A 17790-nucleotide genomic window follows, 5' to 3' on the forward strand; every position below is an offset into this window, starting at 1 on the left:
GATCATGGGGCCCCTGTGTCCTCGCCCAAACTCAAAAAAGCCTATGAAAAAGGTACCAGGGGTATCTCATGGGGCCCCCTACTGACCCCGGGCCCTCAGGCAGTGCCAGAGTTTCCAAATGGTCAGTCCGCCCCTGCGCAGGACCATCCAGTCCAACCCTGCAATACAGCAAACAGTTCTATTAAAGGGTATTTCACGGCCAGGGGTGGACTGACCATTTGGGAACTTGGGCACTGCCTGAGGGCCCGGGGTCAGTAGGGGGCCCCATGAGATGTCCCTGCAGGGGCGGACTGACCATTTGGGAACTCGGGCAGTGCCCGAGGGCCCGGGGTCAGTAGGGGGCCCCATGAGATGCCCCTGGTACCTTTTTCATAGGCTTTTTTGAGTTTGGGCAAGGACACAGGGGCCCCATGATCCACTATTGCCCAGGGACCCCATGAGTTGTCAGTCCGCCCCTGGTCACGGCAAAAAAAAATATTTGGATAGCGTGGGAAGGGTTCAACTCGTGTATTGCTGTCTGTGTCCCCACTGGGGAGATTCGACCCTCTTTATGTCCTGGTGACCACCGTCATCGAAAAACAGGAAGTGAGGGTTGTCATTGTGTTTGTGGCCCCTCTGGGGGAGGGAGGACGTAGGGGGAGTACCTACCAGCTGCCAATCACAAGAGGTCCCAGCACTGCTGCAGTCTGTGTCCCCGCTAGAGATATTACCCATGACTTCCTGCCCAGAGAGTTAGTGAAGGGGAATTTACATGAACTGTAAGTTAAAAAAAAAAAAAAATGTAAGTCTAAAAAAAAAATGTAAGTCTAATAAAAAGGGGGGGAATTGACATGGATTGTAAATTAAAAAAAACTGAAAGTCTAAAAAAAAAAAAAAAGGAATTGACATGGATTGTAAGTTAAAAAAAAATGTAAGTCTAAAAAAAAAATGAAAAAATGAAAGTCTAATAAAAAGGGGGGGAATTGACATGGATTGTAAATTAAAAAAAAATGAAAGTCTAAAAATAAAAAAAAAGGGGGAATTGACATGGATTGTGATTTAAAAAAAAATGTAAGTCTAAAAAAAAAGGGAGAATTGATATAGATTGTAAATTAAAAAACAAATGTAAATCTAAAAAAAAGGGGGGATTGACATGGATTGTAAATTTAAAAAAAAAAATGTAAGTCTAAAAAATAGAATGTAAGCCTTAAAAAAAAGGGGGAATTGACATGCATTATAAGTTAAAAAAAAATGTAAGTCTAAAAAAAAAAGGGGGGGGGATTGACATGGATTGTAACTTAAAAAAAAACGTAAATTTAAAAAAAAAATGTAAGTAAAAAAAAAAAAAAAAATTATTCCCCCCCTACTCAGTTTAAAAAAAAAAAAAGCCCAAATGATAAAATAAAAAAAAACAGAAATGTATAGTTAAAGATAAAATAAATAATAAAAATAGAGAAATATATACTAAAAAATTAAAAAATACATAAAAAAAAAATCTGCATTAAATCGGTAAAAAAGTAAAATTTCAACTGAACTTTAAAGCCTGACTTCAGCTATATTTTACAATATTTGTTCTATGATTTCATAGGCTTAGGAAGGGTATGTACTTTATGCTTTTAATTGCTGTCCGTGACCCCGTTGGCGAGCATTACCCTAACTTCCTGTCTCTGTGACAACAGAACCAAAAAAAATGAGGGGGGCAGTTGCCTCCAGGACAGGAAAGCACAGACAAAAAAAATGTATACCCGGCAAAGGTTCTAACACTTCCCTATTATCAGGTGGGGCCAAGACTAGGCCCCTGGCTCCTCCCATCTGGCCTCTCAGAGAGACCCCCATACACTTCTTCATCCTCAGGTGGGGCTCATCCATAACTAGGCCCCTGGCTCTTCCATTCTGGGCCTCTCAGAGTGACCCCAAACACTTCTTCATCATCAAGCGGGGCCCATTCAAGACTAGGCCCCTGACTCTTCCAATCTGGCCTGTCATAGTGACCCTTTACACTTCCTAATCCTCAGGCGGGGCCCATCCAAGACTAGGCCCCTGGCTCCTCCAATCTGGCCTCTCAGAATGACACCATACACTTCTTCATCCTCAGCCGGGGCCCGTCCAAGACTAGGCCCCTGGCTCCTCACATCTGGCCTCCCAAAGTGACCTCCATATACGTCTTAATCCTCAGGTGGGGCCCATCCAAGACTAGGCTCCTCCCATATGACCTCTGACCAATCACCCTGTAAGGAACTACTGTAGCACAGTAGACCCAGCCACCGTAAAGAGAACCGGTTATAACATGGATGATACACTCTAAGTCTGCCACTCCCAACGGGCAAATCTGCTGTGTTTGTGGACCCTCTGGGGTGGGCCATACCAGCCAGTGCTCAACCTCCAGCTGCCAATCACAATGGGCCTTTGAGATCACCATTAATGCCTCTGTCCCTAGGTGGAGCCCTCCCATTGCACCCAGGACTAGGCCCCTGGATCCTCCCATTTGGCCTCTGACCACCAACCACCCTGTAAGGGATTACTGTAGCACAGGAAAGCCCCCTCAGACCAAACCACCAAGTTCATCTGGAAAGAGAACCTGTCATAATATGAGTGACACACTTTAGTGTTTGCGTTTGCTCTATGGGTTTTTGCCCTGAACCGTTGTCACTGAAAAAGAAAGCGAGATGAAATCCAAAATTTCAGAGTCATCCCCAGATGTTGGAAGGCTCTGGATGGGGCTGGGTGTCACTGTGCGGGGATGGGGGTTCTGAGGGTGGGGGTTTAGGGATTCTTCAATACACTTGGTGGCTCTGTAGGGGATTCTGGAGGAAACTGGGGGCAGCTCTAATGCATGGAGTCTCTGGAGGGGGCTGGGGGGTCTCTCTAGGGGGGTTGGAGGCTTTCCAGGGGCACTATGGTAGACTGGAATGCATTGCAAGGACTGGGCTCCTCAACCTCCCACAGTGCCCCCAAGCCCCTTGAAAGCCCTGAATCGCCACAGTGACCCCAACACCACCACCACCTTCACCACCACCACCTTCACCCACAACCACCTTCACCACCACCACCTTCACCCACAACCACCTTCACCACCACCACCTTCACCACCACCTTCACCTTCACCACCACCACCACCTTCACCACCACCACCTTCACCATGACCACCTTCACCACCACCACCTTCACCACAACCACCTTCACCACCACCACCTTCACCACGACCACCTTCACCACCACCGCCTTCACCACAACCACCTTCACCACCACCACCTTCACCACGACCACCTTCACCACCACCACCTTCACCACGACCACCTTCACCACCACCTTCTAGTGCCCCCTAGCTTGCTGCAGAGCTTCTAGCTCCCTGCCGCCCATAGTGCCCTGAACCTGTTCTATAGTAGCCCTGTAAGACACTGTTGGAGGTTGAGGGCACAATGAGGCCTGAAAGCTCAGCAGCAAGGCAATGTGGGGGCTGAAGGCTCTTAGAGGACTTGGGGGGCACTTTGGGAGGGTGAAGGACATGGTGGACCACCATGGAGATTGGAAAGCACTACTGGAACTAGGAGGCACTGTGAGAGGTTAGGGGATCTACAGATGGCCACGGCCTGGTGATGGACAACCACTACCATGGAGATGCAAAGGTGAAGGATATTATTTCTCGGGGACCCCCTGCAGCCCTTTTGGTTCCCAACTTGTGAGGTTATAAAGGCCTCCATTACATTCGACTGTTGAACTCTCCACGGGGAGCAAAACCGAGAGCACCACGAAGGGTTATGTACATGAGAAGATCTGGGTGGAAGAGTAGAGAACTAAGGAGCAACAATTCCTCCGCGCTTTGCATGACCATACAGAACTACCGGGTCTTACTCATACTCCTTGGCTTGGCGTGTTACGGAGAGACATGGCTGACTGCATGTCCCAGACATGTTCTACTAGACACAAAGGCAATGACTGCGTGGGATGTGGGTGAGGCCTCGGAGATGTTCTGATATGTGATAAATTAGCATTCCTGCCTAATCACCTTCACTACAATAACCTTCAAATATTTAATTAGATGGTTCCTAAGTGTCAATGTAAACACCTAACACTCACTGGTTGCTGGGTGTCATGAGGTATAGGTGGTTGGGTGTCATGAGTTATAGGTGGTTGGGTGTCACGTATTATAGGTGGTTGGGTCTCATGAGGTATAGGTGGTTGGGTGTCATGAGTTATAGGTGGTTGGGTGTCATGAGTTATAGGTGGTTGGGTGTCATGAGTTATAGGTGGTTGGGTGTCATGAGTTATAGGTGGTTGGGTGTCATGAGGTATAGGTGGTTGGGTGTCATGAGGTATAGGTGGTTGGGTGTCATGAGTTATAGGTGGTTGGGTGTCATGAGGTATAGGTGGTTGGGTGTCATGAGGTATAGGTGGTTGGGTGTCATGAGTTATAGGTGGTTGGGTGTCATGAGGTATAGGTGGTTGGGTGTCATGAGTTATAGGTGGTTGGGTGTCATGAGTTATAGGTGGTTGGGTGTCATGAGTTATAGGTGGTTGGGTGTCATGAGTTATAGGTGGTTGGGTGTCATGAGGTATAGGTGGTTGGGTGTCATGAGGTATAGGTGGTTGGGTGTCATGAGGTATAGGTGGTTGGGTGTCATGTATTCTAGGTGGTTGGGTGTCATGTATTCTAGGTGGTTGGGTGTCATGAATTCTAGGTGGTTGGGTGTCATGTATTCTAGGTGGTTGGGTGTCATGAGTTATAGGTGGTTGGGTGTCATGTATTCTAGGTGGTTGGGTGTCATGTATTCTAGGTGGCTGGGTGTCATGAGTTATAGGTGGTTGGGTGTCATGTATTCTAGGTGGTTGGGTGTCATGAGGTATAGGTGGTTGGGTGTCATGTATTCTAGGTGGTTGGGTGTCATGTATTCTAGGTGGTTGGGTGTCATGAATTCTAGGTGGTTGGGTGTCATGTATTCTAGGTGGTTGGGTGTCATGAGTTATAGGTGGTTGGGTGTCATGAGTTATAGGTGGTTGGGTGTCATGAATTCTAGGTGGTTGGGTGTCATGTATTCTAGGTGGTTGGGTGTCATGTATTATAGGTGGATGGATGGAGACATAGAATGATGGAGATATGGAGATATGGATGGATGAATGGAGATATGGTTGGATGGATGGAGACGTGGATGGATGGATGGAGACATGGATGGATTGATGGATGGAGACATGGATGGATGGATGGATGGATGGAGACATGGATGGATGAGATATGGATGGATGGATGGATGGATGGAGACATGGATGGATGAGATATGGATGGATGGATGGAGACATGGATGGATGAGATATGGATGGATGGATGGAGACATGGATGGATGGAGATATGGATGGTTGGATGGATGGATGGATGGAGACATGGATGGATGGAGATATGGTTGGATGGATGGATGGATGGAGACATGGATGGATGAGATATGGATGGATGAGACATGGATGGATGGAGAGATAGATGGATGGAGACATGGATGGATGGAGAGATAGATGGATGGAGACATGGATGGATGGAGACATGGATGGATGGAGATATGGATGGATGGAGATATGGATGGATGGAGTCATGGATGGTTGGATGGAGACATGGATGGATGGATGGATGGATGGAGACATGGATGGATGGAGTCATGGATGGTTGGATGGAGACATGGATGGATGGAGATATGGATGGATGGAGTCATGATTGGTTGGATGGAGACATGGATGGATGGAGATATGGTTGGATGGATGGATGGATGGATGGAGACATGGATGGATGGATGAGATATGGATGAGACATGGATGGATGGAGAGATAGATGGATGGAGACATGGATGGATGGATGGATGGAGATATGGATGGATGGAGATATGGATGGATGGCGTCATGGATGGTTGGATGGAGACATGGATGGATGGAGACATGGATGGATGGATGGATGGATGGATGGATGGAGATATGGATGGATGGAGTCATGGATGGTTGGATGGAGACATGGATGGATGGATGGATGGATGGAGATATGGATGGATGGAGTCATGGATGGTTGGATGGAGACATGGATGGATGGATGGAGATATGGATGGATGGAGACATGGATGGATGGATGGATGGAGATATGGATGGATGGATGGATAGAGATATGGATGGATGGAGATATGGATGGATGGAGATATGGATGGATGGAGATATGGATGGATGGAGACATGGATGGATGGATGGAGATATGGATGGATGGATGGAGATATGGATGGATGGATGGAGATATGGATGGATGGAGATATGGATGGATGGATGGAGATATGGATGGATGGAGACATGGATGGATGGATGGAGATTTGGATGGATGGAGACATGGATGGATGGATGGGGGAGTTTGCTTTGACAATAAACATGAAGTAACCCGTATATTGGGTCGCGGTGCTCCGTGTCGCCCCCTTTGTCTCCCCCGGACACTCTTCTTTGTTCTTTCACTATGAGGAGCTCCCTTGCTGGGTGTCAGGCGGTGTGCCATCCGTGTGGGCGGAGCCCTGACCAGAGGAGCTTGCACTCTGCCCCCCCCCCCCCCCCCCCCCCATCGCTCCCTGTGAACATCCCATTTATTCCCTGATAAATATATAAGAAGGGGTCTTCAGTGTGAAGTGACGGGGCGCTGGATCCGGCGGCGGAGCACACAGGTGTTTTGTTGTGCGGGGCTGGCAGAGAATGGCCCCTTGTGTTGGGGGGGGGGGCAGTTGCAGGCCCCCCCCCCCCCCATGCCTGGTCTCTGCCCAGCTTGGCACGGGAGATGATCCGGCTTAACTCTGCCCGGTCCGCACACCTCCGACATGGAGAATCGGCGGCCGAGCGGTCAGCGCAGCACAGGGGCCCTTGGTTCAAATCCCTACTGGGGCACTATGGTCTGCATGGAGTTTGCATGTTCTTCACACGCCAGCTTAGCCAAATCACAGAAAAAAAAAATGTGATCCAAGTCTGAGGGAAGATGAGGTCTCTGGCTAGTAAGAGCATTGTGGGGTTTTCATGTTATTAGGGACTGCAGGGGAGGGTCCCACCACCATTCACTCCTCTCTCTCCCTCTTTCCTCCAGTGGGGTGTCGTCGGTGTTGGCTCTGGGCGCCAGTATCATCTGCCGGAAAATGCCGGGCTTGTCGCCCAGACAGAGAGGCATCTGTGAGGCGCGGCCGGACGCTGTGATCGCCATCGGGACCGGCGCTCGTCTGGGCGCCGAAGAATGCCGCTACCAGTTCCAGCACAGCCGCTGGAACTGCACCTCCCTGGGGGAGCCGAGTCTCTTCGGACCGGAGCTAAAAGTAGGTAGGTGTGGGGGGGCCCCCGGTATGTACACCGAATGGTGGAGTCCATGTGCAATGATCGTGGGGGGGAAATTCCTTATATCAGAGGCCCCCTTATATCAGAGGCCCCCCTTCATCAGAAGCCCCCCTTCATCAGAAGCCCCCCTTCATCAGAAGCCCCCCTTATATCAGAGGCCCCCCTTCATCAGAAGCCCCCCTTCCATCAGAAGCCCCCCTTACATCAGAAGCCCCCCTTCATCAGAAGCCCCCCTTACATCAGAAGCCCCCCTTCATCAGAAGCCCCCCTTCATCAGAAGCCCCCCTTATATCAGAAGCCCCCCTTCATCAGAAGCCCCCCTTACATCAGAAGCCCCCCTTACATCAGAAGCCCCCCTTCATCAGAAGCCCCCCTTCATTAGAAGCCCCCCTTATATCAGAAGCCCCCCTTCATCAGAAGCCCCCCTTACATCAGAAGCCCCCCTTATATCAGAAGCCCCCCTTCATCAGAAGCCCCCCTTACATCAGAAGCCCCCCTTCATTAGAAGCCCCCCTTATATCAGAAGCCCCCCTTCATCAGAAGCCCCCCTTATATCAGAAGCCCCCCTTCATCAGAAGCCCCCCTTATATCAGAAGCCCCCCTTCATCAGAAGCCCCCTTATATCAGAGGCCCCCTTCATTAGAAGCCCCCCTTACATCAGAAGCCCCCCTTATATCAGAAGCCCCCCTTCATCAGAAGCCCCCCTTCATTAGAAGCCCCCCTTATATCAGAAGCCCCCCTTCATCACAGGCCCCCCTTACATCAGAAGCCCCCCTTCATCACAGGCCCCCCTTCAATCAGAGGCCCCCCTTATATCAGAAGCCCCCCTTCAATCAGAGGTCCCCCTTCATCAGAGGCCCCCCTTCATCAGAAGCCCCCCTTCATCAGAAGCCCCCCTTCATCAGAGGCCCCCCTTACATCAGAAGCCCCCCTTCATCAGAAGCCCCCCTTCATCAGAAGCCCCCTTATATCAGAGGCCCCCCTTCATCAGAAGCCCCCCTTACATCAGAAGCCCCCCTTCATCAGAAGCCCCCCTTATATCAGAAGCCCCCCTTATATCAGAAGCCCCCCTTCATCAGAAGCCCCCCTTCATCAGAAGCCCCCCTTACATCAGAAGCCCCCTTTCATTAGAAGCCCCCCTTATATCAGAAGCCCCCCTTCATCACAGGCCCCCCTTACATCAGAAGCCCCCCTTCATCAGAAGCCCCCCTTCATCAGAAGCCCCCCTTCATCAGAAGCCCCCCTTACATCAGAAGCCCCCTTTCATTAGAAGCCCCCCTTATATCAGAAGCCCCCCTTCATCAGAAGCCCCCCTTATATCAGAAGCCCCCCTTCATCAGAAGCCCTCCTTCATCAGAAGCCCCCCTTATATCAGAAGCCCCCCTTCATCAGAGGCCCCCCTTACAGCAGAAGCCCCCCTACATCAGAAGCCCCCCTTACATCAGAGGCCCCCCTTACATCAGAGGCCCCCCTTATATCAGAAGCCCCCCTTACATCAGAGGCCCCCCTTATATCAGAAGCCCCCCTTACATCAGAGGCCCCCCTTATATCAGAAGCCCCCCTTACATCAGAGGCCCCCCTTATATCAGAAGCCCCCCTTACATCAGAGGCCCCCCTTATATCAGGATCCCCCCTACATCAGAGGCCCCATTTCATCAGAAGCCCCCCTTATATCAGAAGCCCCCCTTCATCAGAAGCCCCCCTTCTTTAGAAGCCCCCCTACATCAGAGGCCCCGCTTACATCAGAAGCCCCCCTATATCAGAAGCCCCCCTTATTTCAGAAGCCCCCCTTACATCAGAGGCCCCCTTACATCAGAGGCCCCCCTTACATCAGAAGCCCCCCTTACATCAGAAGCCCCCCTTACATCAGAAGCCCCCCTACATCAAAGGCCCCCCTTTCATCAGAATCCCCCCTTACATCAGATTTTCCTTTGGAGTCCCATGTACATCTGAGTCCCCCCCTTACATAAAAGTCCTCATCAGAATTACATAAGAATTCCCCCTTACATGAGAGTCCCCCCTTATATTACAGTCCCCATCAGAGTCCCACCTTATATTACAGTCTCCATCAGAATCCCCCTTTATATTACAGTCCCCATCAGAGTCCCCCCCTTATATTACAGTCTCGATCAGAGTCAACCCCCCTTATACTGCAGTCCCCATCAGAGTCCCTCCTTAGCTTGCAGTCCCCATCAGAGTCCCTCCTTATATTACAGTCTCCATCAGAATCCCCCTTTATATTACAGTCCCCATCAGAGTCCCCCCTTATATTGCGGTCCCCATCAGAGTCCCCCCTTATACTGCAGTCCCCATCAGAGTCCCCCCTTATACTGCAGTCCCCATCAGAATCCCCCTTTATATTACAGTCCCCATCAGAGTCCCCCCTTATATTACAGTCTCCATCAGAGTCCCACCTTATATTACAGTCTCCATCAGAATCCCCCTTTATATTACAGTCCCCATCAGAGTCCCCCCTTATATTACAGTCTCGATCAGAGTCAACCCCCCTTATACTGCAGTCCCCATCAGAGTCCCTCCTTAGCTTGCAGTCCCCATCAGAGTCCCTCCTTATATTACAGTCTCCATCAGAATCCCCCTTTATATTACAGTCTCCATCAGAGTCCCCCCTTATATTGCGGTCCCCATCAGAGTCCCCCCTTATACTGCAGGCCCCATCAGAGTCCCCCCTTATATTGCGGTCCCCATCAGAGTCCCCCCTTATCTTGCAGTCCCCATCAGAGTCCCCCCTTATCTTGCAGTCCCCATCAGAGTCCCCCCTTATATTACAGTCCCCATCAGAGTCCCCCCTTATATTACAGTCCCCATCATAGTCCCCTATGATGGGGACTGTAATGGGGAACCTGCGCTGAGGAAGGGGGGGGGGGGGAATCAGAGACCATATCCAGCCTCCTGACCTGAATCCTCGCTCTGTGCACACCGAGGATACTGATTGGCCCTAGCTGCGGGCCGGGTAATAAAAAGATGGTGTCGGGCTCCTGGGGTGTTCCTGCGGTTCTGCTGAGGAGATTGGCAGCAGAGCTCACAGAGGAGGGAGAAGCAGCACAAGGAGCTGCAGTGCAAGGATGACACTGACAGGAGGAGAGAGCAGAGAGAGGAGCTCATCATTCTGCTGCTTCTCCTTTTATAGTTTAATCTCAGGGCGTGTCCCAGTCTCCTGGGGGGGGGGGAGGGGATGACTCTACCTATACAGAACATATCACTTTTAGGCGGACTGCCCCTTTAACACCATCCAGCGGTGAGGGGCGGAGCTGCGATGACACAACCTGTCAGTAGAGACCCATCATGTCCCTGATCCCGGGATTACCCGGAGCGTACGCAGCACCGGCATGCCCCCCCCCCCCAACCGCCTGGGGGAGACCATTCCCCGCCTTCTCTTCCCAAACGTTCGTCCACATCGACTCCGCCACGTAAATCTGCCCCGCGAATACAGATTCTGGGGGACAGGGAAGCGCTGGAGCCCCCCCCCAAAGATGTATGACCAGTATGCGGCAGCAAAAATCCCCCCCCCCTCGCCAAAAAATGGTGCGCTCCAATCTGCAGGCTTACCCCCCTAAGCATAAATCTCCCCTCCTCCCACCTCAAATCCTCTCTTCCCATATGTCTCTAGCACAAATCCCCCCCCCCCCCAAAAAAAAAGATTTCTCCCTCCTAGCACAAATCCTTTTCCCACTCATATTTCCACTCTGAGCACAAATACCCCCCCAACACCAAAACCCCCCTCATAGCACAAATCCCCCCCCCCCCCCCACACACACACACAAAAATTCTCCCTCCAAGCACAAATCCTCTGCCCCTCAAATTTCCCCTCTGAGCACAAATACCCCCCCCCCCCACTCCGAAACCCCATCATGGCACAAATTCCCCCCCCCCAAAAAAAAAAAATTCTCCCTCTGAGCACAAATCCTCTATCCCTCAAATTTCCCCTCTGAGCACAATTCCCCCACCCACCCCAAAACCTCCATCCTAGCACAAATCCCCCCCCCACTCCAAAACCTCCATCCTAGCACAAATCCCCCCCCACTCCAAAACCCCCATCCTAGCACAAGTCCCCCCCCCCCAAAAAAAAAAATTTCTCCCTCTTAGCACAAGTCCTCTACCACTCAAATTTCCCCTCTGAGAACAAATACCCCCCCCACTCCAAACCCCCATCCTAGCACAAATCCCCCCCACTCCAAAACCCTCATCCTAGCACAAATCCCCCCCCCACTCCAAAACCCCCATCCTAGCACAAATCCCCCCCCCACTCCAAAACCCCCATCCTAGCACAAATCCCCCCCCCCCACTCCAAAACCCCCATCCTAGCACAAATCCCCCCCCCAACTCCAAAACCCCCATCGTAGCACAAACCCCCCCCCCCCACTGCAAAACCCCCATCATAGCACAAATCCCCCCGCCCACTCCAAAACCCCCATCATAGCACAAATCCCCCCCCCACTCCAAAACCATCATCCTAGCACAAATCCCCCCCCCCCACTCCAAAACCCCCATCATAGCACAAATCCCCCCCCCCACTCCAAAACCCCCATCCTAGCACAAATCCCCCCCCCCCCACTCTGAAACCCCCATCATAGCACAAATCCCCCCCCACTCCAAAACCCCCATCCTAGCACAAATCCCCCCCCACTCCAAAACCCCCATCCTAGCACAAATCCCCCCCCCACTCTGAAACCCCCATCATAGCACAAATCCCCCCCAACTCCAAAACCCCCATCCTAGCACAAATCCCCCCCCCACTCTGAAACCCCCATCCTAGCACAAATCCCCCCCACTCCAAAACCCCATCCTAGCACAAATCCCCCCCCCAGAAAAAAAAATTCTCCCTCCTAGCACAAATCCTCTACCACTCAAATTTCCCCTCTGAGAACAAATACCCCCCCCCCCCACTCCAAAACCCCCATCCTAGCACTAACCCCCCCCCACTGCAAAACCCCCATCATAGCACAAATACCCCCCCCACTCCAAAACCCCCATCCTAGCACAAATCCCCCCCCCACTCTGAAACCCCCATCATAGCACAAATCCCCCCCCCACTCCAAAACCCCCATCCTAGCACAAATCCCCCCCCACTCCAAAACCCCATCCTAGCACAAATCCCCCCCCACTCCAAAACCCCATCCTAGCACAAATCCCCCCCCCCAGAAAAAAAAATTCTCCCTCCTAGCACAAATCCTCTACCACTCAAATTTCCCCTCTGAGAACAAATACCCCCCCCCCCACTCCAAAACCCTCATCCTAGCACAAATGCCCCCCCCACTCCAAAACCCCCATCCTAACACAAATGCCCCCCCACTCCAAAACCCCCATCCTAGCACAAATCCCCCCCACTCCAAAACCCCCATCCTAGCACAAATCCCCCCCCACTCCAAAACCCCCATCCTAGCACAAATCCCCCCCCCCCCCCAGAAAAAAAATTTCTCCCTCCTAGCACAAATCCTCTACCCCTCAAATTTCCCCTCCGAGTACAAATCCCCCCCCCCACTCCACAGCCCCCATCATAGCACATATCCCCCCCCACAAATAAAAATTCTCCACCCATGAAGGCATTTTAGATATTTGCATAACTCCTCCCACTGCTGACATCAGGACTGAGGGCTCGTGAGAGGAGTACTGACGCAGGGTGCTGTGATGTTCTCAGGGAGCTATATCCAGCTCCTCCCACTAGCCATGATCTGATTGCATTGCATAGAGAAGCACAGAGACCCGTGGATGAATGCAATGAAATGACGGCGCTAGAGAAGTACTTGTAAATAAATAAAATGGGTTTCATTTAAAGGGGGGGGGGACAGTGGTGTCGCAATGGGGGGGATGCTGAGTGGGGGGAGAATGGCTTAGCAGAGGCAGGGCCTGCAGTGGACCTGGGCCAGGCTGAGGCTGGAACCCCCGGGTGAAGTCGAGTGCTTGCTGGTGCTCGGGGCCCTGGATGGATGGATGGGGGGGGAGGATAGACTCCAGCAGTGGATGTTTGCAGTAGACTTTGACCCGGCTCCTCACTGCACCCCCACCAGCTCCCTGGGCACCCTCTGTGACACTGCTCCATGGGGCTCATCATGGGGGGGGGGCGATGGGATCTGGGGGTCACCAAGAAACTACCCACCTCCTGGATCACCTGTGCTGCCCATCCCCACCTCACCTTTGCTTTTGAACCCTGTGCTTGCTGAAATGCCATCTTCACCAACACCCCCACATTTAGGGGTTCCAAGTGGGTCCTGTCCTTTTAGGGTGTCCCCCCCCCCCCCCATTCCTAGGAAGGGTGATCACCTGTCAGTGGCAGCAATGTGGTTAGCCAGAATCTGCCTCCCGTGGAAAATAAACTATTTGGGGGAGTGACACCATGTTTTACCGCTCCGGGTGACACCAACCCTAGTGATGCCACTGGGGAGGGGGGGTGACACCATGTTTTATGCACTGGGTGACACCAACCCTAGTGATGCCACTGGGGGGGGGGGAGTGACACCGTGTTTTACCGCTCCGGGTGACACCAACCCTAGTGATGCCACTGGGGAGGGGGGGTGACACCATGTTTTATGCACTGGGTGACACCAACCCTAGTGATGCCACTGGGGGGGGGGGGTGAGACCATGTTTTACCGCACCGGGTGACACCAACCCTAGTGATGCCACTGGGGGGGGGGGAGTGACACCGTGTTTTACCGCTCCGGGTGACACCAACCCTAGTGATGCCACTGGGGAGGGGGGGTGAGACCATGTTTTACCGCTCCGGGTGACACCAATCCTAGTGATGCCACTGGGGAGGGGGGGTGACACCATGTTTTATGCACCGGGTGACACCAACCCTAGTGATGCTACTGGGGAGGGGGGGTGACACCATGTTTTATGCACCGGGTGACACCAACCCTAGTGATGCCACTGGGGAGGGTGGGGGGTGACACCATGTTTTATGCACCAGGTGATACCAACCCTAGTGATGCCGGTGGGGGGGGGGGGGTGACGTAATGTTTTATGCACCGGGTGACACCAAGCCTAGTGATGCCACTGGGGTGGGGGGGGGGGGGTGACACCATGTTTTATGCACCGGGTGACACCAACCCTAGTGATGCCACTGGGGAGGGGAGGTGACACCATGTTTTATACAGCAGCTGAACTCAACCCTAGTGATGCCACTGGGGAGGGGGGGTGACACCATGTTTTATACAGCAGGTGAACTCAACCCTAGTGATGCCACTGGGGAGGGTGGGGGGTGACACCATGTTTTACCGCACCAGGTGACCACAACCCTAATGATGCCACTGGGGAGGGTGGGGGGTGACACCATGTTTTACCGCACCAGGTAATACCAATCCTAGTGATGCCACTGGGGTGGGGGAGGGGGGGTGACACCATGTTTTACCGCACTGGGTGACACCAACCCTAGTGATGCCACTGGGGAGGGTGGGGGGTGACACCATGCTTTACCGCACCGGGTGACACCAAGACACCAACCCTAGTGATGCCACTGGGGAGGGGGGGGGGGTGATGTCATGTTTTATGCACCGGGTGACCCCAACCCTAGTGATGCCACTGGGGAGGGTGGGGGGGGGGTGACACCATGTTTTACCACACTGGGTGACACCAACCCTAGTGATACCACTGGGGAGGGGGGGGGGGTGACACCATGTTTTACCGCACTGGGTGACACCAACCCTAGTGATACCACAGGGGAGGGTGGGGGGGGGGGGGTTGACACCATGTTTTACCGCACTGGGTGACACCAACCCTAGTGATGCCACTGGGGAGGGGGGTACCAGGGAAAGAACAAGTCTAAGCAGAACAAACCAGTTTATAAATGTTGGCTATAACAAGACGCAATTCCTTTACGGTTTATTCATTTTTCTTTCACTGGTCAGGCAGTCGAGAAACGGCCTTTTATTACGCCATCCTGTCAGCTGGAATTGCGCACGGCATCACCAACGCCTGCAGCCACGGCAACCTGTCCTACTGCGGCTGCGACCGGGACAAGCACGGCCACCACGACCCCGAAAAGGGATGGCGATGGGGAGGATGCTCCGCCGACGTGAAACACGGCATACGCCTCTCCCGCGAGTTTGTGGATGCGCGGGAGGTGAAACGCAACGCCCGCACCTTGATGAACCTTCACAACAACCTGGTGGGGAGGAAGGTAGAGTCAGCCATCACTTTCCCTACTTACACTCCATCTCCATCCATGGAGAGATACAAAGTAACATTGTTTATAAACATCGATCAGACGGGAGATGGAGAGATACAAAGTAACATTGTTTATAAACATCGATCAGACGGGAAATACAGAGATACAAAGTAACATTGTTTATAAACATCGATCAGACGGGAAATACAGAGATACAAAGTAACATTGTTTATAAACATCGATCAGACGGGAGATAGAGAGATACAAAGTAACATTGTTTATAAACATCGATCAGACGGGAGATGGAGAGATACAAAGTAACATTGTTTATAAACATCGATCAGACGGGGGATGGAGAGATACAAAGTAACATTGTTTATAAACATCGATCAGACGGGAGATGGAGAGATACAAAGTAACATTGTTTATAAACATCGATCAGACGGGAAATAGAGAGATACAAAGTAACATTGTTTATAAACATCGATCAGACGAGAGATAGAGAGATACAAAGTAACGTTGTTTATAAACATCGATCAGACGGGAGATAGAGAGATACAAAGTAACATTGTTTATAAACATCGATCAGACGGGAGATGGAGAGATACAAAGTAACATTGTTTATAAACATCGATCAGACAGGAGATAGAGATACAAAGTAACATTGTTTATAAACATCGATCAGACAGGGGATGGAGAGATACAAAGTAACATTGTTTATAAACATCGTTCAGACGAGAGATAGAGATACAAAGTAACATTGTTTATAAACATCGATCAGAGGAGAAACAATATTACTTTGTATCTCTCCATCTGATCAATGTTTATAAACAATGTTCCTTTGTATCTCTCTATCTCCCGTCGGATCGATGTTTATAAGCAAAGTAACATTCTTTATAAACATTGTTCATATGGGAGATAGATACAAAGTAACATTGTTTATAAACATCAATCAGTTGGGAGACAGAGAGATACAAAGTAACATTGTTTATAAACATCGATCAGACGGGGGATGGGGAGTAACAATATTACTTTGTATCTCTATCTCCCGTCTGATCGATGTTTATAAACAATGTTACTTTGTATCTCTCTATCTCCCGTCTGATCGATGTTTATAAGCAAAGTAACATTGTTTATAAACATCGATCAGACTGGAGATAGATACAAAGTAACATTGTTTATAAACATCGATCAGACGGGAGATAGAGATACAAAGTAACATTGTTTATAAACATCGATCAGACGGGAGATAGAGAGATACAAAGTAACATTGTTTATAAACATCGATCAGACGGGAGATAGAGAGATACAAAGTAACATTGTTTATAAACATCGATCAGACGGGGGATAGAGAGATACAAAGTAACATTGTTTATAAACATCGATCAGACGGGAGATAGAGAGATACAAAGTAACATTGTTTATAAACATCGATCAGACGGGGATGGAGAGATACAAAGTAACATTGTTTATAAACATCGATCAGACGGGAAATAGAGATACAAAGTAACATTGTTTATAAACATCGATCAGAGGGGAAACAATATTACTTTGTATCTCTCCATCTGATCAATGTTTATAAACAATGTTCCTTTGTATCTCTCTATCTCCCGTCGGATCGATGTTTATAAGCAAAGTAACATTCTTTATAAACATTGTTCATATGGGAGATAGATACAAAGTAACATTGTTTATAAACATCAATCAGTTGGGAGACAGAGAGATACAAAGTAACATTGTTTATAAACATCGATCAGACGGGGGATGGGGAGTAACAATATTACTTTGTATCTCTCTGTCTCCCGACTGATCGATGTTTATAAACAATGTTACTTTGTATCTCTCTATATCCCGTCTGATCGATGTTTATAAGCAAAGTAACATTGTTTATAAACATCGATCAGACGGGAGATAGAGAGATACAAAGTAACATTGTTTATAAACATCGATCAGACGGGGGATGGAGAGATACAAAGTAACATTGTTTATAAACATCGATCAGACGAGAGATAGAGAGATACAAAGTAACGTTGTTTATAAACATCGATCAGACGGGAGATAGAAATACAAAGTAACATTGTTTATAAACATCGATCAGACGGGAGATAGAGAGATACAAAGTAACGTTGTTTATAAAAATCGATCAGACGGGGGATAGAGAGATACAAAGTAACATTGTTTATAAACATCGATCAGACGGGAGATAGAGAGATACAAAGTAACATTGTTTATAAACATCGATCAGACGGGGATGGAGAGATACAAAGTAACATTGTTTATAAACATCGATCAGACGGGAGATAGAGAGATACAAAGAAACATTGTTTATAAACATCGATCAGACGGGGATGGAGAGATACAAAG

General features: G+C 50.2%; 1 protein-coding gene across 1 annotated transcript in view; it reads left to right on the plus strand.

Moving 5' to 3' along the window:
• LOC149427090 (protein Wnt-7b-like) overlaps positions 1 to 15619 on the plus strand; it is a 29638-nt gene extending 14019 nt beyond the window's left edge. Inside the window, exons 3-4 of the mRNA XM_089668269.1 lie at positions 7061 to 7287; positions 15167 to 15619. Coding sequence (XP_089524395.1) covers positions 7061 to 7287; positions 15167 to 15600 — 661 coding nt within the window. The 3' untranslated portion in view covers positions 15601 to 15619. The remainder of the gene's footprint in view (positions 1 to 7060; positions 7288 to 15166) is intronic.
• Positions 15620 to 17790: the final 2171 nt, after the last annotated feature.

This window comes from Staurois parvus, unplaced genomic scaffold, assembly GCF_062004578.1.
Source record: "Staurois parvus isolate SC_StPar_1 unplaced genomic scaffold, SC_StPar_1.0 ptg004041l, whole genome shotgun sequence".
Taxonomy (NCBI): Eukaryota; Metazoa; Chordata; class Amphibia; order Anura; family Ranidae; genus Staurois; species Staurois parvus.